This window comes from Mobula birostris, chromosome 6, assembly GCF_030028105.1.
Source record: "Mobula birostris isolate sMobBir1 chromosome 6, sMobBir1.hap1, whole genome shotgun sequence".
NCBI lineage: Eukaryota > Metazoa > Chordata > Chondrichthyes > Myliobatiformes > Myliobatidae > Mobula > Mobula birostris.
The window spans coordinates 171,845,166-171,872,449 of NC_092375.1; the positions used below are offsets into that span (position 1 = coordinate 171,845,166).

The 27,284-nt window shown below is 41.2% G+C and overlaps 1 protein-coding gene across 12 annotated transcripts in view; it reads left to right on the top strand.

The window, feature by feature from the left end:
* The window catches only part of myo3b (myosin IIIB), a 484,195-nt gene that overhangs the window by 130,286 nt on the left and 326,625 nt on the right, over window positions 1–27,284 (top strand). For all 12 annotated transcript variants that reach the window (XR_011886449.1, XM_072261905.1, XM_072261912.1 and 9 more), the window contains 4 exons: window positions 3,405–3,557; window positions 17,732–17,834; window positions 19,905–20,021; window positions 22,336–22,440. Coding sequence is in view for 11 of the 12 variants with exons in the window: in XM_072261905.1 (XP_072118006.1) it covers window positions 3,405–3,557; window positions 17,732–17,834; window positions 19,905–20,021; window positions 22,336–22,440 (478 nt within the window). In the remaining variant the exon portion in view is untranslated. The remainder of the gene's footprint in view (window positions 1–3,404; window positions 3,558–17,731; window positions 17,835–19,904; window positions 20,022–22,335; window positions 22,441–27,284) is intronic.

The window sequence follows — 27,284 nt, forward strand, 5'->3', positions numbered from 1 at the left end:
TGAGGGATGACCCCATTCAAACCCATCGAATGTTGAAACGTAGATAGAGTGGATTTGGAGAGGATGTTTCCTGTGGTGAGGCAGTCTTAAGACCAGAGGACACAACCTCAAAATAGAGGGGTGACCTTTTGGAACAGAGATGAGGAGGAACAACTTTTAGCTAGAGAGTGGTGAATCTGTGGAATTAATTGCGACAGGCAGCTGTGGAGGCCAAGTCATTGGGTATATTTAAGGCAGAGGTTGATAGATTTTTGATTGGTCAGGGCATGAAGGGACACAGGGAGAAGGCAGGAGACTGGGGCTGGGAGGAAAATGGATCTGCCATGATGAAATGGCAGTGCAGACTCAGTGGACCAAATGCCTAATTCTGTTTCTATACCTTATGGTCTTACGGACTTTGTATGTCAAGACAGGACTGTTTACTAAGAAGAAGAAGAATAGCCCTTAACTCAGCAGTGGAGTTACTGGGGTGCCGTCTTTTGACGGTGTTTCCGTAGCAAGGTATTCTTGTTTTTTTTATATGAGGCCGAGTTGCTAGCTCAAAACTCAACCCGACTTGGATTTGAACTCACGAACCTTCGTTCCGGAGTCCGGCGCTGATATTATTGCGCCACCAAGTGGGACACTGTCTACTAAAATGTTACAAAGTTTCTCTTTGTGCTAATGCCATTCATTAAACTGGTTCATGAGAGTGAAAAAGTTTGCATTATTGCAATCTGAAAATGGTGAAAATAAATCAAGTTTGGAGTATTATCAAATAAATTGACAGCAAGAAAGATCAGATATTCGGACCAAAACCTTGATAAGTGACATTTAAGGAAAAAGGTGAAAATGTAGAAACCACTGAACAGATTTCGAGTTTAGGGTTTGGACAACTGAAGGCAAAGTTACAAATTATTTATTTATATAAAATCAGTAACACCCAAACTGGCCAGAGTTGGGTGTGTGCAGAGATCTGATGAGGGTTGCAGTACTTGAGATTACAGTTGTAGTTTTTGATTTTAAAACCTTTTTTCATTGAGACTTTTTTCCAGGCTGATGATAAAAGAAGCATGAGCAAAGACGTAATAGCTACAATGTAAGATTTGATTAAAAGCAGGGCAGTCAGCCACAAACATTGGAATAACCAGATTCAGGGTAGGTAAAGTGTGAGTGACTTGATGTAGGGATAAAGGTGAACTATGTTACGGAACTGTAAGAAAATGGTTGTTACTGGACGGAAAATGTGATTGGAATCTGATGTACAGACCACATACAAGACTAAAGTGGAAAATGGTGTGTTTTATATGCAGGCTTTGTATCCTCTAACAAATGTGCAAATGAACACAAAGCCCTAACTATAGAGTAGTTCAGTGCATAGAATTTCCAAGAATGATATGTTTGTTGTTGCGAGTATTTTTTCTATTTTGATTAAATTCAGGTAGTTTGAGTTTTGGTAACATGAGTTATTAATATTACGTGTTCTGTAACTGCATACTTTGTATTCTGTTTCATAAATGACTTTTTTCCTCCTGGTTGTTAGGCTTCCAATATTGGCATCTGATTTACTAATAACAAAATGGCAGTTTACATCATTAAGGGATAGCAACACAAACAATGTTATCAGCAGCTGCAAGCTGCCTGCAGATTTTCAAGCCACATCATGCAGAACCATATGTAGGTGTCGGCTCTTGTTCATGGGTAATAAATGGTTTATCCTCAGCTTCCAATTATGGCAGCAAATAGATGCTCAGTGTGACAAAATGAAAATGGTGTTTAGATGCCGAGTTGCTAGATTGCAGCAAATGGCTGCAACCTATGGTTAATGTTGTAACACTAATGAATTCTGAGAATTAATTTTCAGCTCAGGAAGTCTGTTGAAGCCAGCCAGAATGTCAAACAAGATAAGAGACTCAGTGTTACTAGAGTTTGGATTTTTGTTTTCTGCTGGTGGACAATTGTTTCTGACCTCATAAATTAGAGGTGATAGGATGCAATACATTGTAAGATGACTGCCGATGTTGAGTATAAACAAAACAAATTAATAATTACTTCCTATATAATTTAAACATACAAATGCAATTTTCTTTTAGTTAGAGCCCTTAAAAGAAAATATTTTTCAAAATAATTTGAAGTGAAAACCATTTTTTTGCCAATCGCTGAATCAGAAATGTAACTAGTAAAATGCATAAGAGGCAGATGAATATAAATTCATCTAAATTTGCCACCTATTTAAATAAAACTAAAAATGAGCTCTCAGATGTCCATATGATAAACATTAGTTATGGCATTCAGTAATATACAGCTGTTAAATTAATTAGAAAATGATAAATTTCTCTGGGTGGACCTGTTGATTCTTTTATCAAATAGATGGAAAAGGTGGATACATCACGTTTTTTTTGCACTTTTACCAGCAAGCTGCAATAAATAATGAGAACACACAGCATCCTGCAAACCCTGCTTACATCATTGCCAGGAAAATGCTGGTCTAAGACATGAGGTAGTGCCAACCAGCGCACAACCAGTGGCTGGTGTGAACATACAGGATTACGAAGAACCTCCTTGGAGAATAAGATGTTAGACCAGTTGAAAAATTGGGCTAAACGAAGGAACAACAAGTGGCTTATCCTTCACTGGTAGAATCATTGTTCAAGGAATGATGTTCTTGCACTCATTCAGTGGTAGGCGAAACTTGTTAAATAATAGAAGTCAAATCCGTTTTTATATCGGATCTTGTTTTATATGCCTTTGTTTAACTTTACACTATTTCCTGAAATAGAAAGCAAGAGCTACTCTGTCAGAATAATTGTGTCAGAAGTAAAACTGGAGTTGTTCACATACAGTATATCGTATTTATAATTTAAATGCAGATTTTACTTGGAGGTTATTTTTTATAATAGTTTTGGGGGGAAATGACTTTACTATTTTAAGCAGTGGCAGATGATTTTTTAAAATAGTCAGAAATCAGCTTTATAACATAAATTTTATTTACTGAATACAAAGGAAGACTAGCCTTAAGTAAGGAAATGCCAATGTTCCAGATTATTGATCCAAGTTGCAATTTCAAAGCTACGATAATTTCTTTGGCATTTGATATTTTTGCTTTTTTTATTCCGTCATTTTGGGCTCAATGGCACAATCTTAGTCCATATTAACTCATAATTGTACCTCATGAAATGTTAAAATGATAAAGTGACATTTGTCCTTTCTGTAATTTTTGCCGGTTTTTGAAATGTTTTTGGCTTATTTAAAAATAGTTAAATATCAAGAAACATACAGTATGTTCAGATATGTACAATTTTGTATTCCATGCTCTTAGTATGAATAAGACATTTGAATGACATGATTGCCATTGCATGGATAACACGGCATTTTTACCACATGCTTGTTCAGGATTTTAATGTCATTTTATGCCACTTTTTCAGATGCCTAATTAAAGATTTCGAAGAGCGTCCGTCGGTTGAATATTTATTGGACCACCCATTTATAAAGCCAGCTCATAGAAAAGGTGTAAAGCTGCAGCAGCAGCTAGCTAATCTGATCAAAGTACAGCAAGAAGAATGTTCGGCAAAAACTAGGTATGATACTACACTGTTAATGTGCTGGTCTTAAATAAGATACTTCAAAATGGCCAGTAGTATTTGAAAATAGTTTGTAATTGAACAATGATTCATAATCAAGTCATAAAAGCATGTTGTAAAATAATTGATAAGATTGTATTTTTATTACAGTATAGTCTAAGTCAGTGGTAGAAAAATATTTTCCAGTTAAAGCTTTATACAGTAGTAAGTTGTACCATGGAAGTTGTTCTTGGAACCTCCTTACTTTTTATTCTCACAAGGAAAATATGAAAAAAAATCCACACAGTAGTTCAAAAGTTAGGACCAGAAATGCAGGGGCAACATGCTTAGGGTGCCATGGTGGCATTGTAGTTAGCGCGACACGATTACTGCTCAGAGTGTTCTGGGGTTTCGAGTTCAATTCCGGTGCCGTACTGTAAGGAGTCTCTGTACGTCCTTCCCGTGGAATGCGAGCGTTCTCCCGGATGCTCCGATTTCCTCCCACAGTGCAAGGACGTATGGGGTAGGTTAATTGGTCTTTGTAGATTGTCCCGGGATTAGGTTAAGCATGGTTGTGGGGTTACTGGGGTGGCATGGCTCGAAGGGCTGGAAGGGTCAACTCCACTCTGGACAGCTGAATAATAAATTGTATGCAGTTTGCAACAGCCAATCAATGAAGAACTTAGACTTTTTTCTTTGACTACATCTCATCATTTGAGCATGCAGATCTTCACATGTGTTATATTTTTTAAAAGCACTTTATATAATATAAATCTTAGCATATACAAATTTGCTAATTGTTATTGGTCCAACTGAAGCAACAGCATTAATTAAGCATACTTCCACATTGTGAAATATTCTTATCTGTCCATTATGTATTATGTAGTTATCTTCCATAACAATAGTTTACATTACTAAGTTGTTTACAAGAATGCATTATCTTTGTAATATGAAGCATCGATATGTATACTTCTTTTGTTGAATAATGTTTTCAGTTTGTGTTGCAATATTTGGAATTGGCCAGTGAGTGGCAGAATACAGCTGAGTATAAAGGTTTTCTACTGAGATCACTTTAATACAGTACTTGATGTTCTTAACTCACTGGCTCAAAGGTAATTTTGCATCCCCAATGTGAACATTTTAGTTGTGAGATTACAACCACATAGTTTAGTAGTGCCTGAGCAATGCTTGGGCAGGGGTAGGTACCACCGAATGGCTCTTGTATAAATCACGGACTTTCTTTTGCATGCTTGGCAAAGGCAAATTATAAACCAATCAGAATTGGGTTTATTATCACAGACAAGTGTGAGGTTTGTTGTTTTGCGGCAGCAGTACAGTCCAAGACATAAAAATTACATATAAATTACAATAAATAAATAAATAATGCAAAGAAGAGCAATGTGGTAATGTTCCTGGGTTTGTGGACCATTCAGACATCTGATGGCAGAGGGGAAGAAGTTGTTCCTAAAATGTTGAGAGTGGGTATTCAGGCTCCAGTATCTCTTCCTCGATGGTAGTAATATGAAGAGGCAGTGTCCTGGATGATGAGGATCTTTAATGATGGATGCTGTCTTCTCTCGAAGATGTTCTTGATGGTGGAGAGGAAAGGTTGAGCCCATGATGGAACTGGCTAAGTCTACAACCCTCTGCAGCCTTTTGTGATCCTGTGCATTGGAGGCTCCATACTAGGCTGGGATGCAAATCTGGGAATATTAATAGTGATGGACGAAGTGTACTGGGGTAATTGGGGAGTCGGGTGTGGACATGGTGGAGAACTGAACTGGAGAAGCTAGAAGTCAGATTGCCAGGTATGCCAGGTATGATGTTGTGGCCATCACTGAATTGTGGCTGAAGGATGGTTGTAGTTGAGAGCTGAATGTCCCAAGGTTACACATTATATCAGAGGGATAGGAAGATAGGCAGAGGGGTGGTGTGACTCTGCTGGTAAAGAATGGCATCAAATCAGTGGAAAGATGTGACAGAAAGATAGGATCAGAAGATGTTGAATCCTTGTGCGTTGAGTTAAGAAACTGCAAGGGTAAAAGGACAGTGATGGCAGTTATGTACAGGCCTCCCAACAGTGGCTGGGAGGTGGACCAGAGATTACAACTGGAAGTAGAAAAGGCAAGTCAAAAGGGCAATGTTACAGTAGTCATGGGAGATTTTAACATGCAGGTCGATTGGGAAAATCGGGTTGGTAATCAATCTCAAGAGAGTGAGTTTGTTGAATGCTTATGAGATGGCTTTTCAGAGCAGCTTGTCATTGAGCCTACTTGGGGATCAGCTATACTGGATTGGGTGTTATGTAATGAACTGGAGGTGACTTGGAAGCTTAAGGTAAAAGAACCCTTAGGAACCAGTGATCACAATATGATTGAGTTCAACTTGAAATTTGATCGGGAGAAAGTAAAGTCTGATGTAGCAGTATTTCAGTGGAGTAAGGAGATTACAGTGGTATGAGAGAGGAGTTGGCCAAAGTAGATTGGAAGGAGCTGCTGGCAGGGATGTCAGCAGGGCAGCAATGGCGTGCATTGCTGGGAAAATGAGGAAGGAGCAGGACATATGTATTCCAAAAATGAAGAAATACTCAAATGGTAAAATAGTACACCCATTGCTGACAAAGGAAGTCAAAGCTATTGTAAAAGCAAAAGAAAGGGCATACAACAAAGCAAAAATTAGTGGGAAGATAGAGGATTGGGAAGTTTTTAAAAACCTACAGAGAGCAACTAAAAAAATCATTAGAAGGGAAAAGATGAAATAGGAAAGCAAGCTAACAAATAATATCAAAGTGGATTGTAAAAGTTTTTTCAAGTATGTTAAAAATAAAAGAGAAATGAGAGTGGACATAGGACCGCTAGAAAATGAGGCAGGAGAAATAATAATGGGGGACAAGGAGATGGCTGAGAAACTAAATGAGTATTTTGCATCAGTTTTCACAGTGGAAGACACTAGCAGTATGCCTGATGTTGTAGTGTGTGAAGGAAGACAAGTGGGTGCAGTTACTATTACAAGAGGGAAGGTGCTTAAAAAACTGAAAGACCTAAAGGTACATAAGTCACCCAGACAAGGCGAACTGCACCCTAGGGTTCTGAAAGGGGTAGCATTAGAAATTGTGGTGGCATTAGAAATGATGGTTCAAAAAATCATTGGACTCTAGCATGGTGCCAGAGGACTGGAAAACTGCAAATGTCACTCCATTCTTTAAGAAGGGAGGAAGGCAGCAGAAAGGAAATTATAGACCATTTAGCCTAACCTCAGTGGTTGAGAAGAGGTTAGAGTCAATTGTTAAGGTTGAGGTGATGGAGTACTTGGTGACACAGAATAAGATAGTACAAAGTCAGCATGGTTTCCTTCAGGGAAAATCCTGCCTGACGAACCTATTGGCATTCTTTGAGGAGATTACAAGTAGGAGAGATAAAAGAGATGTAGTGGATGCTGTATATTTGGACTTTTTGAAGGCCTTTGACAAGGTGCCACACATGAGGCAGCTTACCAAGTTAAGAACCCATGATATTAAAAGTAAGTTACTAACATGGTAAGAGTATTGGCTGATTGGTAGGAGGCAGCAAGTGGGAATAAAAGGATCCTTTTCTGGTTTGCTGCTAGTAACTAGTGGAGTTCCACAGGGGTTGGTGTTGGGACCACTTCTTTTTATGCTGTATATAAATGATTTAAATGATGGAATAGATGGCTTTGTTGCTAAGTTTGCAGATGATACGAAGGTTGGTGGAGGGGCAGGTAGTGTTGAGGGAACAGGTAGGATGCAGCAGGACTTAGACAGATTAGGAGAATAGGCAAGAAAGTGGCAACTGAAATACGATGTTGGAAAATGCATGGTCATGCACTTTAGTAGTAGAAATGTTATTTAGTAGCAGACTATTTTCTAAATGGGGAGAAAATCCAAAAACCTGAGATGCAAAGGGACTTGGGAGTACTCATGCGGAACACCCTGAAGGTTAATTTGCAGGTTGAGTCGGTGGAGAGGAAGGCAAATGCCATGTTAGTATTCATTTCAAGAGGTCTAGAATACAACAGCAAGGATGTGATGCTGAGGCTTTATAAAGCACTGGTGAGGCCTCACCTTGAGTATTGTGAAGAGTTTTGGGCCCCTCATCTTAGAAAAGATGTGCTGGCATTGGAGAGGGTTCAGAGGAGGTTCACAAGGATGATTCCAGGAGTGAAAGGGTTACCATATGAGGAGTGTTTGATGGCTCTGGGTCTGTACTTGCTGGAATTCAGAAGGATGAGGATAGATCTCATTGAAACCTTTCAAATATTGATGTGGAAAGGATGTTTCCCATGGTGGGAGAGTCTAGGACAAAAGGGCACTGCCTCAGGATAGAAGGGTGCCCTTTCAAAACAGAAATGCAAAGAAATTTCTTTAGCCAAAGCGTGCTGAATTTGTGGAATTAGTTGCCACATGCAGTTGTGGAGGCCAGGTTATTGGGTGTATTTAAGGTGGAGATTGATAGGTTCTCGATTGAATATGCCATCAACGATTATGGGGAGAGGGCCATGAACTGGGGTTGAGGAGGCAAAAAAAGGATCAGCCATAATTGAATGGTGGAGCAGACTCGATGGGCCAGATGGCCTAATTCTGCTCCTATGTCTTATGGTCTTATGTTCTAAGTCAATATTATGGAAGTTTAATGGAGATAGTTGGCTTGTGATGGAATTACAATGAGTGTGGGAGTTTCCCTAAGTTGGGTGGGTTCCTAGCCCCATGCTTTACTTGGTCAGGCAGCAGAACTACTTAAAGCGTGAATCTTGGAACAGCGTGATCTAATATGCAAAGAAGAGGCAGATGAAATATGGTATAGGGAAGTGTATTGTCAGGCACTTTGGTAGAAGCAATGCCGGCCTAGACTATTTTCTAAATGGGTAGCGAATTCAGAGATTGTAGGTGTCAAGGGGACTTCGGAGTGCTTGTGCAGAATTTCCTAGACGTTAACTTGCAGATTGAGTCTGCAGTAAGGAAGGCGAATACAATGTTAGTATTGATTTCCAAAGGACAAGAATATAAAAGCAAGAATGCAGTGCTGAGGCCTTATAAGGCATTGGTCAGACTACACCTGGAGGATTATGAACAGTTTTGGGCTCTATATCTAAGAAAGTGCAAACATTGGAGGGAGTCTAGAGGAGATTTACTAGAATGACACTGGGAATGAAAATGTTAACATATGAGGACCGGTGGATGGTTCTGGGCCTGTACTAGGTGGAGTTTAGCAGAATGAGGGGAGATCTCATTGATACCTACTGAATATTAAAAAGCACAAGATCTCTTCTGGACTGCTACTGTATCGTTTCTTAGGTAAGATATTAGCACTGTGTGCAGTAATCCAGCTGTGGTCTTACCAACATCCTTTGCAATTGTAACAAATCTTGCCTATTTCTAAACAACATGATCTACATGTATATGAAGCACAAGAGGATAATTAGACCTGGGGTAGGACTGCTCAGGATCAGGGGAGAAACGTGCAAGAAGGTAAGAGAGGTCTGTAATCAATACTTTGCAGAAGCTCAGTCTTATTAGAGATGGTCAGCATCGCTTTGTGAGGGGCAGGTTATGCCTCACGAGCCCGATTGAGCTTTTCAAGGAAGCAACAAAACAAATTGATGAATGTAGATTTTTGGACATGGTGTGTGTGGATTTTGGTGAAGCGTTTGACAAGGTTCCCCATGGTAGACTCATCTGAAGGTTCATGAGGCATGGGATTCATAGGAGCGTGGCTGCATGGATTTAGAACTGACAGAGGGTGGTAATAGACGCAATGTAATCTGCCTAGAGGTTGGTGACTCATCTGTTCTGGGACCCCCACCCCTCAGCTCTTTGTGATTTCATGAGAAGTGGCAGATGGAGTTAAACCTGGAAAAGTACGAAGTGATATACTTTGGAAGATTGAACTTGAGGGCAGAGTACAAGGTTAATGACAGGATTCTTCACAGTGTGGAGACCAAAGGGACCTTGGGGTCCACATACATAGATCTCTCACAGTCGCTGTGCAAGCTGATAGGGTGGTTAAGAAGGTGTGTGGTGTGCTGGCCTTCATTAGTCAGAGGATTGAATGGTCCAGCTTCTTCCCACATCCCAAGGACATGCCGGTAAGTAAATTTGCTTCTGCAAATTACCTCTAATATTATTTTATGACAAAAAAAGAGTTTATCTGGTAAAGAAAGGCATAAAAGAGAGAAAGGGGGATGGAATGCAGGGTGGCAGGGAAATAAGAAGAGGTGGGAAGGGTCCACTTACCATAAGACCATAAGATATAGCAGCAGACTTAGGCCATTTGGCCTATCGAGTCTGCTCCACCATTTTATCATGAAGGTCCCACTTCTGCCACTCCGATCTCCTGCCTTCTCCCTGCAACCCTTTGGAGGAACTTGACAGAGAAACAAAATACCTAGTGGGAGGAACACAGCTGCCTGCCACACCCCTGACCTATTAGACATGCACATGGCACCATAGTGAAACAAAGTGGCGTTGCTGTGCTGTGAGCTGGCATTGACTTTATGGGCTGAATAGCCTCCTCTGCTTTGTATTAAGAAAGGAGCGTGAAGGAGGTTAAAGGACAGGGATGTTGAAAGAAAACGGAATAGTAGTACGGGGTAGCTTTAACTGTTCATGAAATTGTGCTCCCTGCTGAGGTGCTAAGCCAATGAACAGTGCAATAAGCACTGGCTGCATGCTGCAATTATGTCAATCAGCCAGTAGCTCATAGCTGGTGTGTTGTTTCCATTGGAAGCAATTGGCAATTTGTGATTCCTGTGGCCATTTTTAAATGTTTTCCAAATTAGTCCGCAGTATAAATAATTATAATAACCTCAGGGTTTCTTTTTCTGAAGTGTTATTCTAGGTTCTGGTGAGTATTCTCAGGTTTAAATGAGTATTTTTTATCTATTTCTGTGCACATAGATTTTTTTAAAAATGCTTTTATTTTCTTGGATTTTTAGAAAACTAATTAGACTTTCTGTATCCTTACCTAGAATAATTTGAAATCATTCTGTACGGTGAGCTGTGAATTCTGTAAGAAACTGTGTACTTGTAAATCAAAGCCACAAGAATGTAATTCAAAATTGATTCTTAAGAAAAATAATTACACATGCATCTAATCACGAGCTATCTTATACGGTCATAATAAAATCCAGTCTTGTGCCAAATGACCAAATACTAAGAAATCACAAAATAGAGCATAAAGATACATTGGGACTAAAAATCTTGCACAATGATGAAATTTGGATCTAATTAATGGCCTTGACTTAAGCACTCCTCTCTCCTATTTGAACCTTATATCTCCGAATGCATAGATACCTTTCTCTCTGTACTAATCCCAATTTCACTATCAAATTCACAGATGAGAAGGGTGCTGTTGCAGTCTGGCAGACTGACCTCTACTTTGCTGAGGTCAGGGTGGACCCCCTCAGACACTTCCTCTTACTTACCCCTTGTACGAGACCCCACTAAGGAGCATCAGGCCATTGTCTCCTGCACCATCACCAACCTTATTGACTCTGGAGATTCCCCATTCACTGACACCAGCTTCATAGTTTCCTTATCCCGTACTGCTCGTTTCTCCCTTCTACTCAACATCCACAAAACTGACTGTCTGGGAAGGCCATGTCCCACTGAACTCGTGTCCACATACCTCAGCTCCACTTTGTTCCTTTGGTTCAATCCCTTCCTATCTACATGCCTGATACTTCACCTGCCCTCAATCACTTCAAGTTCCCTGCCCTGATTTTCACTATGGATAGTGAACAGAGGGATCTAGGAATAATGGTGCATAGTTCCCTGAAGGTGAAATCTCATGTGGATAGGGTGGTGAAGAAAGCTTTTGGTATGCTGGCCTTTATAAATCAGAGCATTGAATATAGGAGTTGGGATGTAATGTTGAAATTGTACAAGGCATTGGTGAGGCCAGGTTTGGAGTATTGTGTACAGTTTTGGTCACCGAATTATAGGAAAGATGTCAACAAAATAGAGAGAGTACAGAGAAGATTTACTAGAATGTTACCTGGGTTTCATCACCTAAATTACAGAGAAAGGTTGAACAAGTTGGGTCTTTATTCTTTGGAATGTAAAAGATTGAGGGGGGACTTGATAGAGGTATTTAAAATTATGAAGGAGATAGATAGAGTTGATGTGGATAGGCTTTTTCCATTGAGAGTGGGGGAGATTAAAACAAGAGGACATGAGTTGAGAGTTAAAGGGCAAAAGTTTAGGGATAACATGAGGGAGGACTTCTTTACTCAGAGAGTGGTAGCTGTGTGGAATGAGCTTCCAGCAGAAGTGGTTGAGGCAGGTTCGATGTTGTTGTTTAAAGTTAAATTGGACAACTATATGGACAGGAAAGGAATGGAGGGTTATGGGGTGAGTGCAGGTCAGTGGGACTAGGTGAGAGTAAGAGTTCGGTATGGACTAGAAGGGTCGAGATGGCCTCTTTCCATGCTATAGTGGTTATATGGTTATATGATATCCAGTCCCTGTGCACTTCTATCCCACATCAGGAAGTCCTAAAAGCTCTCCACTGCTTTCTAGAGACCTAACCAGTCCCCTTCAACCACCACCCTCTTCCATCTGGTGAAATTGGTTTCCCCCTCAACAATTTCTCTTTTGGCTCCTCCCACTTTCTCTAAACCCAAGGTGTAGCCATGAGCACCCAAATGGAGCCCCAGCTCAGCTTGTCTTTTCTTTAGTTATGTGGAATAGTCCATGTCCCAGCATACACTAGTAATGCTCTCCTCCTGTGCTATATCAACAATTGCATTGATGCTACTTCTTGCATCCATGCTGAGCTAGTCAGTTTAATCAATTTTGCCTCCAACTTCTACCCTGCCCTCAAGTTTCCTTGGTCCATTTCTGAAACCTCTCTCCCATGGGTATCTTTTATATATCTAATGATTTCTCTTATAAACCTACTGACTCTCACAGCTATGTTGACTATATCTCTTCTCAAACTGTCCCTTTAAAAATGTTATTTCCGTTTCTCAGCTGCACCTGTTCTCAGTATGAAGGCTTTCCATTTCAAAACATCTGAGATGTCGTCCTATTTCAAAGATCAGGGTTTTTATTGATGTTGCCCTCACCCGCATCTCCTCCATTTTCTGCTCATCCGCCTTCACCCCATCTTCCTGCCGTCGAAACAGGGATAGGGCTCCCTTTGTCCTTATCTACTGTCCCACAAGCCTCTGTAACCAGCACATCAATCTCCATAATTTGCACTATCTACAACAGGATACTACCACTAAGCATATCTTTGCCTCTCCCACTTTCTGCAGGAATTGCTCTCTATGTGACGCCCTTGTCCGCTCGTTTCGCGCCCCCCCCCCCCACTGATCTCCCTCCTGGCACTTATCCCTGCAAGCAGGACAAGTGGTACAACTGCTCTTTACCTCTTCCCTCACCACCATTCACGGCCCCAAGTAGTCCCTCCAATTGAGGTGAGTTTCTCAGCATCATCTACTGTATCCTTTACCCCTGGTGTGGCTTCTACATCAGTGAGACCTGATATAGATAGGAGCACCCGTTGAACCCCTTTGCTTCATCCACCACAAAAGGTGGGATTTCCCAGAGGTTACATATTTCAATTTTACTTCCCATTCCTATTTTGACATGTCAGTCCATGTCCTACTCTACTGTTAAGATAAGGGCACTCTCAGGTTGGAGAAGCTACACCTCATATTCCATCTGGGTAGTCCCCAACCTAACAGTATAAACATTGATTTCTCTAACTTCCAATGATTTCTCCCCCACCCCTTCTCTCTTTATCCATTCCCCATTCTCCCCTCTTACTCCTTCTCTTCTCTTCCCTTTCTCCATGGTCCACTGTCTTCTCCTATCAGATTCCTCCTTCTTTACCTCTTCCAACTATCCCCTCTCAGCTTCTTATTTCATTCCTCCTCCCCACCCTCCAACCTACCTTCTCACCTATCAATTGCTAGCTTGTACTCTTTCCCCTCACCCTGCCTCTGCATTCTGCCTCTTTCGGTCTCCAGTCCTGATATAGGATTTTGGCCTGAAACATTGACTGTTTATTCCTTGATCTAGATGCTTTCCAGCTTGCTAGGTTCCTCTAGCATTTAGTGTGTATTGCTCTAAGTTTTGGAGATCAATTTGTAAACGTAATCAACGTTTCATGTCATGTGAACTGCCAGTTATCAATGGCAACAATGAGTACTACTCTCATTTACAGCTGTAAAATATTCTTAAAACACTTCCAAAGAGGTTTCACTTTGTCCATATTCTGCTTGAACAAGCACAGCATGCCTTTGGTATCTAGTGATAATGCAGAGTGCAATAGATATTTGTATATCAACAAGGAATTTATGAAGCACAGCACCTTGTCCAGGGATAGAGTCTGGCTAATAAATAATTGTAACGGTGTTTACTGGTTGAGTTTTGGAGTCCAACTGAGTCTTGGTTTTTAAAGCAACATGTCTGCCTCACCTTACAGAAGCCATCCAAATATCTGACTGATTTATCTTTATAAAGCTGACTTGATGAATTTCTGTTGAGGGAAATGTTGTGGCAATTCCTTGAATATTTGGCATTGACATTGAACATTTGTTCTAAGTCTCCATAGAAAATTAAGGGATTAGATAATATTGTTAAATAGACTCAGTAAGGCTGTAATGAAAATCTGCAACATGGGTGCCTGACATTGGTAATTGGTTTCTTATTGTCACATGTATTGAGATACAGTGAAAAGATTTTGTTTGCATGCCATCCAGACAGATCCAACCCTGACATAAGTACATAGAGGTAGTAAGAGAAAAACAGAGTACGGAATATACAGTAGAGAAACTGGCAAGAGAACATCTGCAGATGCTGGAAATCCAAGCGACAGACTCAAAATGATGGAGGAACTCAGCAGGTCAGGCAACATCTATGGAAATGAGTAAACAGTCAGTGTTTCCGGCTGAGACACTTCATCATGGCTGGAAAACAAACATGAGAGGTTAGAGTAAGAAGATGGGGGGAGGGAGGGCAGGGAAAGGAAAAAGTAGAAAAGGTGGTAGGTGATAAGTGAAACTGGGAGATGGGGAGGGGTGAAGTAAAGAGCTGGGAAGTTGATAGGTGAAAGAGATAAAGGGTTGGAGAAGATGGAGTCTAATAAGAGAGAGTGGAGGACCATGGAAGAAAGGGGGGGGGGGGGAGTACCAGAGGGAGATGATGGGCAGGTAAGGAGATAAGGTGAAAGAGGGAAATGGGAATGGGGAATGGGGAAGGGGCAATTACCTGAAGTTCGAGAAATCGATGTTCATGGAGGCTCTCCGGACAGAATATAAGGTGTTGCTCCTCCAACCTGAGTGTGGCTTCATTGTGGCAGCAGAGGAGGCCATGCATTGACATGTCAGAATGGAAAGTGGAATTGGAATGGGTAGCTACAAGGAAATCTCACTTTCTCTGGCAGGTGGCGCATAGTGCTCGGTGAAGTGGTCTCCCAATCTACATTGGGTCTCATCAATATACAGGAGGCCACTCCGAGAGCACCAGATACAATTGATGACTGCAACAGCCTCACAGGGGAAGTGCCACCTCACCTGGAAGGACTGTTTGGGGCCCTGAATGGTAATGAGGGAGGAGGTGTAGGGACAGGTATGGCACTTGTTTTGCTTCCAAGGATAAGTACCAGGAAGGAGGTCAGTTGAGTGGGATGAGTGACAAGGGAGTCACATAGGGAGTGATCCCTGAAGAAATCGGAAAGTGGGTGGGAGGGAAAGATGTGCTTGGAGGTGGGATCCCATTGGAGATGGCAGAAGTTATGGAGAATTGTGTGCTGGATGTGGTGGCTTGTGGGTTGGTAGGTGAGGACAAGAAGGACCCTATCCCTGGTGTGGCGGCAGGAGGATGGGGTGAGGGCAGACGTACGTGAAATGGGAGAGATGCAGGTGAGGGCAGCATTGATGGTGGAGGAAGGGAAGCCCCTTGCTTTGAAGAAGGAGGACATCTCATTAGTTCTGGAATGAAAAGCACCATCCTGAGAGCAGATGTGGCAGAGACAGAGAGACTGGCAGTTTTAAAAGTGACAGTGTAGGAGGAGGTATAGTCCAGGTAGCTGTGAGAATCAGTGGGTTTATAAAAGATACCAGCGGATAGACTGGCTGCAGAGATGGAGACAGAGAGGGGGAGGGAGGTGTTGGAAATATACCAAGTAAATTTGAGGACAGGGCGGAAGTTGGAGGCAAAGTTGATGAAGTCGACGAGCTCAGCATGGATGCAGGAAGCAACACCAATGCAGTCGTTGATGCAGTGTAGGAAGAGTTGGGAAGCAATACTCCCCATTGCTCTCCCTCCTGGTACTTACCCTCGCAAACGAAACAGGTGTCACATCTGCCCCTACACCTCCTACCTTACTACCAGTCCTGAAGAAGGGTCTTGGCCTGAAATATTAACTGTTTACTCTTTTCCATAGATGCTGCCTGGCCTGCTGAGTTCCTCCAGCATTTTGTGTGTGTTGCTCTGGATTTCCAGCATCTGCAGATCTTCTCATGTTTGTTGCCCATTTCAATTCTACTTCCCATTCCCATTCCGATATGCCAGTCCATGGCTTCCTGTACAGCCACAATGAGGCCACACTCAGGTTGGAGGAGCAACACTTTATATTCCATCTGGGTAGCCTCCAACCTGATGGCATGAATTTCGATTTCTTGAACTTCCAGTAATTGCCCCCAACTCCTCTCCTTCACAATTCCCCATTCCTGTTTCCCTCTCTCACCTTGCCTCCTTACTGTCCATCACCTCCCTCTGGTTCTCCTCCCCTTCCCTTTATTCCATGGTCTTCTACCCTCTACTATCAGAATCCCCCCCACCACTTCTCCAGCCCTTTACCTCTTTCACCAATCAAGTTCCCAGCTCTTTGCTTCACCCCTCTCCCCTCCCACTTTCACCAATCACCTGCCACCTTGTACTACTTCCTTTCCTCCCCCTCCCTTCTTGATCTGACTTCTTCCCTTCCTTTCCAGTCCTGATGAAGGGTCTCGGCCTGAAATGTCGACTGTTAACTCTTTCCACAGATAATGCCCGGCCTGCTGAGTTCCTCCAGCATTTTATGTGTGTTGCTTGGATTTCCAGCATCTGCAGATTTTCTTGTGTTTGTAATACTACTTATGGTTTTTCATATACACTGCTTGTGTGTGCTGATGAAGGTGTAGGCAGTGGAAAGTGACAGCAAACTAGCTAGCAGCCATTGAAAGTTGGATAGTGTGGCGCACAGGCTGGAATTTAGAGTAATATTTGGCTGTGGAGTGAGGTTTACTTTATTATTTATTTATTTTATTTTTATTTAGAGATACAGTGCAAAATAGACTTTTCAGCAGCTTCCAATTTAATCGTAGCCTAATCTCGGGACAATTTGCAATGACCAATTAACCTACTACCTAGTGCATCTTTGTGGGAGGAAACCAGGGCACCTGGAGGAAACCTACACATTCCACGGAGGATGTACCTACTCCTTAAAGAGGGCACTGGGATTGTACTCCAAACTCCAACTCTCCGAGCTGTAATATCGTCCCACTAACTGTGAGGCCACCTATTATTCTCATGGACATGTGGGTAGGGAAAAGATTAACCTGAGCAGAAGGTCTTGTGAGGCCTGGAGAAACACTCCTGTTCATCTTGGCCAGTGATGGGATAATTATTCATTTAGGATGCCAGTGAGACTACTGAATTTAACAGCTTTATCTGCTTGGCCGGCTGCAGTGCTCACTATTTAGATGAGATTTAAAAGACCTTTGGAGTCAAGGAATGTGTGACCGACTTTTCGTTTTGCAATAGATGTTGAGTCTTCTGCTCAAGTCGCCAGGGCTCTTATCCAGCCATCCACAATCAAAGCAAGCACGATTAAGACTGCAGAGAGCAAATTTATAAAATTAAACACAAAAAGGATAAGCTGATGGTGCAGGTTATCAAAATGGGTTATAATAACCAGAGTGTAACATGAAGGAACAAAGATGCAAATATTAGCATATTGTCCAACTAGAATCAGAATAGGGGAAAATGTAAAAAAAATTAAGACATTTAATCTGAATGCATGCATTTGTAACAATGACAGACAGAGCTAATGCTTTCTAGTATTAAGTAGGAAGCCAAAGAAATGGTATTATAAAATGCCATAATTAATTTAATCCAAGCTGTGTAATTGATTATCCAATCATTCTGTTCATGCCTTTTCCATGTCATTTGTTTTAAACAGGCAAGAGCACACCTGTAACAGAAGAAATCATCACATGAGGGCCTCAGAGAGCAGTGGTCAGAACATGTCTGATGACTTAGTCACCCTTGAATTCCTTGATGAGGTACGGTTTTTAAAATGCTTCTTTGTCTAAGGTAAATATTATCTATCATCATAAAGAAACACTTCTGTAACATCTCAGTGGTACTGTTTTATTCTGATGAACAAATATAAGAAAAGAGTAAAGACTTGCTGTGGAGATTGGGGTGGGACTGATTGATCAAGTTTGCCCCTACTCACAGCCTGCACAGCATTTGCATTCCTGGACAAGATGGAGAGGGCTTCTGCTAGTCCTTTGCATAATGGGATGCATCTGAAATATAGCGCTTGTCCCTTTCAATCCATGTGGATGCCTGACTGGAATTGATAGACTCCAAGCTTAATGGTGAAATGCTGCCTATATTTTCTATAGAAGGGCCTTGGCAGTTATAAGTCACATCACAAGACAAAGGTGTAAGAACAAATAGCTGAAAGCTGACACCAACTTACCTAGCTGGCTGTCAAACCTGTGAGATCATGTTGGATGTTTCTGATATTTGAAGGAACTCCAAAGCCCTTTTCTTAAATTCAGTTTTTGGCATCTGAGTGTCGATGACAAGGCCAGATTTCATTGCTCACTTCCAATTGTCCTTGAGAACATACTGGTAAGTGCTGCCTTAAATCCCTGCAATCTTTCCAGAGAAGGTACTTTACAATTCTGCTGGGTAGGAAGTTTTAGGATTTAGACCTAGCGGTAATGTATTTCTAACAGGATAATGTGTGATCTGGAGGGGAATCTATAGCTGATAATGCTCCTTTGCATTTGCAGTGTTGCTCCTCCTCGTTATCTAGATGTGGGTTTGGGAATTGCTATCTGCAGTGCATTTTGTAGGTGATGTTGACTACAGCTATTGTGTACCAGTGGCAGTAGGAATGTATGTCCAGGCTGGTAGATGTGGTTCTAATCAAGTTGGCTGCTTTGTCAAGTTTCTTGAATGTTGTTAAAAGTGTATGCATCCAGGCAAGTGTAGATTATTCCATCAGACCTCCGTGCCTTTCTGTTCTAAAAGGAATATTCAAACTGAAGATATGAAATAGGAGCAGAAGATCAGTATAGATCAAAACTGGTTTGATGTGACCACAACCGTACATTCCCATCTACCTCTGATGATCTTATGCCTCTTTTCTTATCAAATATTTATGAATCTATCTCAGCCCTAAACATACAAAAAGTCTTCCACTGTACACTGAGGAAGAGAGTTCAATCAACACTTCAACATTTCAAAACAATGAAATTTTAAGTTTGGTGCAAGGCTATCAACCTGAGATATTAACAAGATCATAGTAAGATAAGTGACATTCTGAATTTAATGTGTGCTCCTGCTGCATTTTGGCACAATGTTGAGTTCAAAGAATGAGAATAGAGAAAATGCACCTTCCAGAAGTGAAATATCCATCAATAATTGTTAGGAGTTAACACATAATGATATACCAACTGATCTGTTGGAGCTTCTTATTTTTTATGTTTATACTGTCACTTTATAAAAAAATTGAATGCCAAATTTTGTGCTGTTTACTGCCTATTAATTAGAAATAAAGAATTGTCCTTGCGGATTCTGTAATGCCTGTATGAATTAAAATCTGTAGTCTGGAAAAGTTAGGTTGCATGAAGATTCCTATTGTTTTTTCCCCCTCGTACATTTGCCATTTAATTTTCTATTACTTTCCACTTTAGCATTTACTGAGTGGTTTTACAATTGTAATCACATATGTCTTCTGATTCCTTTTTTTTGTTTCTTTGTCAATACTCTTTAACTGCAGTGTCTCCTAATTTTGGCAAAGAAACTACCAATAAGATAATGACTGATTCTCCTTAAAATGGCAGATTGGCAGATTCAATTAAAAAAACTGAAGTCTGTACCTGGGCATGACTGACATAAACACTTTTCTATGAAAGTGTAAAATAGGTGCAGCTGTTTGATTTTCTGTTTTTGATTTGAACCTCTTCTCAGGAACCCTGAAAGGATTGTATCATGCTTTTGAGTGATAATGACTTTTTCTAGAATTTTTTTTTAATTCAAGGCAACTAGTGAGCAGCATCTTTACAATGCAGCTATTTGAAAACCTAAAACTTTACATTTTTTGATTTTCCAAGGAAACCATCATCAATTGCCTACAGAAAAGGTATTCAGAGTTACAGATATACACCTATGTTGGAGACATCTTAATTGCTTTAAACCCTTTCCAGGATCTATCTATATACACTCCAGAGGTATGATCTAAGTTCTTGTGTATTGCAAAGATTTGAGCATCATAAGGGAGAAGGAATCATGGGAGGAGTTGGGCGGGCAGCATTGGGCGTTGATTGGTTAGTTGGTAGGTGTGTTTTTTCTTGTAATACCATTTTTTGACAGAATTGAATCTGTAACAAGATGGAATTTTGCTGTAGAATTCCTCTATCTCTTTATGCCAATGGGACTTTTACCAAAAAAAAGAATACGAAGTTATCTCTTCACAAGAGATGCGTGGAGAAGAGGATATATAATCTGGATTTGTGGCATTCATGGGACCTTTCAAGTAATTTTAGACCACAGACCATAAGACATAGGAACAGAATTAGACCATCTGGACCATCGAGTCTTGTCTGCCATTCAATCATGGCTGATGCTTTTTTCTATCTCCTCCTCAACCCCAGTTCACAGCCTTCTGCCCATAACCTTTGATGCCATATCCAATCAAGAACATATAAATCTCTGCCTTTAATATGCCCAATAACCTGGCCTCCACAGCTGCATGTGGCAACAAATTCCACAAATTCACCACCATTTGGCTAAAGAAATTTCTCTGCATCTCTGTTTTGAAAGGGCAAGCTTCCATCCTGAGGCTGTGCCCTCTTGTCATAGACTCTCCCACCATGGGAATCATCCTTTCCACATCTACTCTGTCTAGGCCTTTCAACACTTGAAGGGTTGAAAGGGTTTTTTTGCTTCCCCATCCTTCTGATTTCCAGCGAATACAGATGCAGAGCCATCAAACGTTCCTCGTTTGACAACCCTTTCATTCCTGGAATCACCCTCGTGAACCTCCTCTGGACCCTCTCTAAAGCCAGCACATCTTTTCTAAGATGAGGGGTCCAAAACTGTTCACAGCACTCAAGGTGAGGCCTCACCAGTCCCTTATAAAGCCTCAGCATCACACCTTTGCTGTTGTATTTTGGACCTCTTGAAATGAATGCTAATATTGCATTTGCCTTCCTTATCACCAACTCGACCTGCAAGTTAACTTTCAGAGTGTTCTGCAGAAGGACTCCCAAGTCCCTCTGCATCTCAGATTCCTGGATTTTCACCACATTAGAAAATAGTCTGCACGGTTATTTCTACTACCAAAGTGCATGACCATGCATTTTCCAACATTGTATTCATTTGCCACTTTCTTGCCAATTCTCCTAATCTGTCCAAGTCCTTCTGCATCCTATCTGTTTCCTCAACACTACCTGGCCCTCCACCAATCTTTGTAACAAAGCCATCTATTCCATCATCTAAATCACTTATATACAGCATAAAAAGATGTGAACACTGCTAGTCACTGACATCAACCAGAAAAGGATCCTTTTATTCCCACTTGCTGCCTCCTACCAATCAGCAATTCTTTAACCTATGTTAGTAATTTTCCTGTAATACCATGGGCTTTTAACTTGGCAAGCAGCCTCATGTGGCACCTTGTCAAAGGCCTTCTGAAAGTCCAAATATACAACATCCTCTACATCCCCTTTATCTATCCTACTTGTAATCTCTTCAAATAATTCCAATAAATTCATCAGGCAGGATTTTCCCTGAAGGAAGCTATGCTGACTTTGTACTATCTTGTCCTGTGTCACCAAGTATTCCATCACCTCATCCTTAACAATTGACTCCAACGTCTTCACAACCACTGAGGTCAGGCTAACTAGTCTATAATTTCCTTTCTGCTGCCTTCCTCTTTTCTTAAAGAGTGGAGTAACGTTTGCAACCTCCTTTCTTAAAGAGTGGAGTAATCATTTGTAATTTTCAGGTGTACGAATGGTGCTCAACCAGCTAACAATCAGTGACTCTTCAAGTTTGTGTGTGAATAAACCATACAAAGCAGAAAAGGCACAGGAAGAAGACAATTAATAAGTTGATCTCAGCTGAAGATGTTGTAGAGCTTTTACTGTTGTTTAAATGATGGAAAATTCGCAGTATTTCTGTTTGTATTTATTTTCTAGTAGTCTATTCTTAGTGTGATATTTCCAATGTCGATAAGAAGCAACATCTAAAGACAGATCAGTGATTTCCATAGTAGCCATTGCAGAACCCAGTAAACCAGTGTGGAAACAATTCATCCTTGGTTATAATGACTGCCTAAAAAAAGACATATAATTTATCTGGAATTACTTTCTTGATTTAATGTGTTCTCTACATGTAGGAATGTAGTGGCTACTCCAGTTCCTAGTAATGGTGCTAGCTTTAAATTCTTAGTTGGTGTTTCAAAGTTCCTAATTAGGGATTTCGCTCTCCTTACACTTGTGTACAGGAAATGACATTAAACAATCTTGAATTTAATTACAGTTTTCAAAGGTTTATCACGGAGTCAGGCGTTGTTCAAATCCACCACATATCTTTGCCACTGCAGATGCTGCTTACCAAGGAATGGTGACGTTTAGCAAAGACCAGGTAAGAATAAGGCCAAATAAAACATCAACATCAGTAAAATCTTTTAATTCTTTCTATATGGGGTGACCAGATTGTTCGAATACTTAACATATACTGCAAGTAAAACAGAAGGTATGTTTTACAATTATAAAAAAAATGGGGGAGAAAAATAATTTTCCATGGTATTCATGCACCATAGTTGGTTGATCACAGTGTTGCCCATGTACTTTTGCAACTGAAGAAATTGTTAATGTTAATCCCAAATAGACCCTCCTTCCTTACCCCAGTCTTACCTTGCATTACTCATGAATAAGATTTTTTTTTAGATTATGAGGACACTCAGTCCTCATTTATTGTCATTTAGAAATGCATGCATTAAAAAATGATACAATGTTCCTCCAGTATGATATCACAGAAACACAAGACAGACCAAGACTAAGACTGACAAAAACCACATAATTATAACATATAGTTACAACAGTGCAAAGCAATACCGTAACTTGATAAGAGCAGACCATGGGCACGGTAAAAAAAAGTCCAATTCCCGATAGCCCCAACATCTCATGCAGATGGTAGAAGGGAGAAACTCTCCCTGCCATGAGCTTCCAGTGCCACAAACTTGCCGATGCAGCATCCCGGAAGCACCCAACCACAGTCCGACTCTGAGTCCATCTGAAAACTTCGAGCCTCAGACCAGCCCTCCAACACCGAGCACCGAGCACCATCTCTGCCGAGCACTTCGACCCCGCCCCAGCCGCCGAGCAACAAGCAAAGCCGAGGATTCGGGGCCTTCCCCCCCCCCCCCGGAGATTTCGGATCACACAGTAGCGGCGGCAGCGAAACAGGCATTTCAGAAGTTTCACCAGATGTTCCTCCGTGTTGTCACATCTGCCTCCATCAAATCAGGATTGTGCACGACCCCTATTTAACAAATATGATATCATTTCACAGGAGAGGCCGCGTGCACTGCACCATCTTCTCCTCTCACCTTGTTTTTAAATTGGAAAAGCCATTGCACTGCGGCAGCTCCCCTCGCTCAGCCTCGGAAGTCCAGATCCATTCTTCCTTGATTTCAGTGGATGACCATGTCATTATCCATGCCTTGTCATGCCCTTCACTACCCACGAAGCATTGCAGAACTACCTTCCTGCTCATTGAATCTCACTATCGCTCTCATCTGCCCAGTCCATTTGAGCTGACCTTACCTGGAAGGAAGGACAGGCATGTCCTTATCTCACCAGGGTAGGAAGCCGCCGGCTGCCCCCACCTGGAAGGAAGGGCAGGCATGTCCTTATCTCACAGGGTACGAGGCCGCCGGCTGCCCCCACCTGGTTTAGCTTGCCAGTCAAAGTGGTGTACCAGGGTTCGGCTACTGTCATATGCAGTCACCAAATTGGAGCCACAGGTGGGAGCTGTGTGTTCAGTGGGGACCAAAGGTAATTGAATTGCCCTGGAATGGATACAATATACCCCTTCACCAGAAATGCTATCTCTCCCTGGACACCCCATATACCCCATATACCACCTTTATAATTTGCAGACATGCCTGCCCTCAATTGCATTTTCAGTCTCTGACTGTGCAAACCATAATATTTATATTAGTTGACTGACAGCTCTTTATTTCTTTCTTGCTTCCTACTGAGCTGAGGCTTTCTCTTTGAAACTTTCTGTTCCCTGTTTTTCTTTCTTCCTTGCTTCCAGCTTCTCCTTACCAATAACATTATTTTCAATAGCCAACCCCTAACCCCCACTGTTTCCATTTTTTAACCCAATCTTTAAGTCTGTTTGAATTGAAAAGTTCACATTTGCTTCAACTATCACTATATTAAGCCATGGGAAATCAATTAATTTGCTTTATTATTTTAGTTCAGTGATGAAACACCCAAGATACAATTTAAAATGTCAATCTGAACATCTTGCAGCTGTGTTCCTGCCCCTCAGCAGCATCATTTGTTGATCCAAGACAGAATGCAGCAAAATGCCAGGTTCAAAAGCCTCATAAGTATCTTTCTCTCTGTCAGCCAAAGACAAGCTGGAGAGGATAAGACACTGAATTAAATTTCACACCTTTATTATTTTGGCAGTAGAGCTGTGGGAAACATTGAGCTCATTTCAAAAACCCATATATAATAAAACTATTTTTGCTGTACACATCAAGGCAAGATCAACAATGAGACTCAGGCTGATAAGTGGCAAATATCATTTCAATGCACAAGTGCCCATCAGTTACATTCTTCAGTAATCAGAATCAGGTTTATTATCACCGGCATGTGTCGTGAAATTTGTCAACATAGCAGCAGCAGTTCAATGCAATACATGATAGTATTGAAAGAAAAAATAAATAAGTAAATCAATTACGTTAAGTATATATATGTATATGAAATATTCAAAAAATGGTGTAAAACCAAAATAATGTATGTTTATAAAAAAGTGAGGTAGTGTTCATGGGTTCGATGTCCATTTAGGAATCGTATGGCAGAGGGGAAGACCCTGTTCTTCAATCATTGACTGTGTGCGTTCAGCCTTTTGTACCTCCTTCTTGATGGTAAAAATGCAAGAGGGCATGTCCTGAATGATGTGGTTACTTAATAATGAATGTCACCTTTATAGGGCATCACTCCTTGAAGATATCTTTGATATTATAGAGGCTAGTAACCAAGATGGAGCTGACTAATTTTACAACTATCTGCAGCTTCTTTTGGTCCTATGCAGTAGGCCCCCGTACCAGTTTTCCATAAGACCATAAGATATAGTGGTGGGTAAATTGATGGAAAGTATTCTTAGAGATGGTATGTATAATTATCTGGATAGACAGGGTCTGATTAGAAACAGTCAACGTGGATTTTTGCGTTGAAGGTCATGTTTGACAAATCTGATTGAATTTTTTGATGTTACTAGGAAAGTTGACGAGGGTAAAGCAGCAGATGTTGTCTATATGGACCAGTAAGGCCTTTGACAAGGTTCCACACGGAAGGTTAGTTAGGAAGGTTCAATCGTTAGGTATTAATATCGAAGTAGTAGAATGAATTCAGCAGTGGCTGGATGGGATATGCCAGAGAGTAGTGGTGGATAACTGTTTGTCTGGTTGGAGGATGGTGTGTAGCGGTGTGCCTCAGGGATCTGTACTGGGTCCAATGTTGTTTGTCATATACATTAATGATCTGGATGATGGGGTGGTAAATTGGATTAGTAAGTATGAAGATGATACTAAGATAGGTGGCGTTGTGGATAATGAAGTAGATTTTCAAAGCTTGCAGAGAGATTTAGGCCAGTTAGAAGAGTGGGCTGAAAGATGGCAGATGGAGTTTAGTGCTGAAAAATGTGAGGTGCTACATTTTGGTAGGACTAATCAAAATAGGACATACATGGTAAATGGTAGGCCATTGAAGAATGCAGTAGAACAAAGGGATCTAAGAATAATGGTGCATAGTTCCCTGAAGGTGGAATCTCATATGGATAGGGTGGTGAAGAAAGCTTTTGGTATGCTGGCCTTTATTAATCAGAGCATTGAGTATAGGAGTTGGGATGTAATGTTGAAATTGTATAAGGCATTGGTAAGGCCAAATTTGGAGTATTGTGTACAGTTCTGGTCACAGAATTATAGGAAAGATGTCAATAAAATTGAGAGAGTACAGAGGAGATTTACTAAAATGTTGCCTGGGTTTCATCTCCTAAATTACAGAGAAAGGTTGAATAAGTTAGGTCTTTATTCTTTGGAGTGTAGAAGGTTGAGGGGGGATTTGATAGAGGTGTTTAAAATTATGAGGGGGATAGGCTTTTCCATTGAGAATGGGGGAGATTCAAACAAGAGGACATAAGTTGAGAGTTGAAGGGCAAAAGTTTAGGGGTAACATGAGACCATAAGGCCATAAGACAAAGGAGCAGAAGTCGGCCATTTGGCCCATCGAGTCCGCTCCGCCATTTTATCATGAGCTGATCCATTCTCCCATTTAGTCCCACTCCCCCGCCTTTTCACCATAACCTTTGATGCCCTGGCTACACAGATACCTATCAATCTCTGCCTTAAATACACCCAATGATTTGGCCTCCACTGCTGCCCGTGGCAACAAATTCCATAGATTCACCCACCCTCTGGCTAAAAAAATTTCTTCGCATTTCTGTTCTGAATGGGCGCCCTTCAATCCTTAAGTCATGCCCTCTCGTACTAGACTCCCCCATCATGGGAAACAACTTTGCCACATCCACTCTGTCCATGCCTTTCAACATTCGAAATGTTTCTTTAAGGTCTCCCCTCATTCTTTGAAACTCCAAGGAATGCAGTCCAAGAGCGGACAAACGTTCCTCATATGTTAACCCTCTCATTCCCAGAATCATTCTAGTGCATCTTCTCTGTACCCTCTCCAACGTCAGCACATCCTTTCTTAAATAAGGAGACCAAAACTGCCCACAATACTCCAAGTGAGGTCTCACCAGCGCCTTATAGAGCCTCAACATCACATCCCTGCTCCTATACTCTATTCCTCTAGAAATGAATGCCAACATTGCATTCGCCTTCTTCACTACTGACTCAACCTGGAGGTTAACCTTAAGGGTATCCTGTATAAGGACTCCCAAGTCCTGTTGCATCTCAGAACAATGAATTCTTTCCCCATTTAAATAATAGTCTGCCCATTAATTACTTCTGCTAAAGTGCATAACCATACACTTTCCAATATTGTACTTCATTTGCCACTTCTTCGCCCATTCTTCCAGTCTATCCAAGTATCTCTGCAGACTCTCCGTTTCCTCAGTACTACTGGCCTCTCCACCTATCTTCGTATCATCAGCAAACTTAGCCACAAAGCCATCTATTCCATAATCCAAATCGTTGATGTACAACGTAAAAAGAAGCGGCCCCAACACGG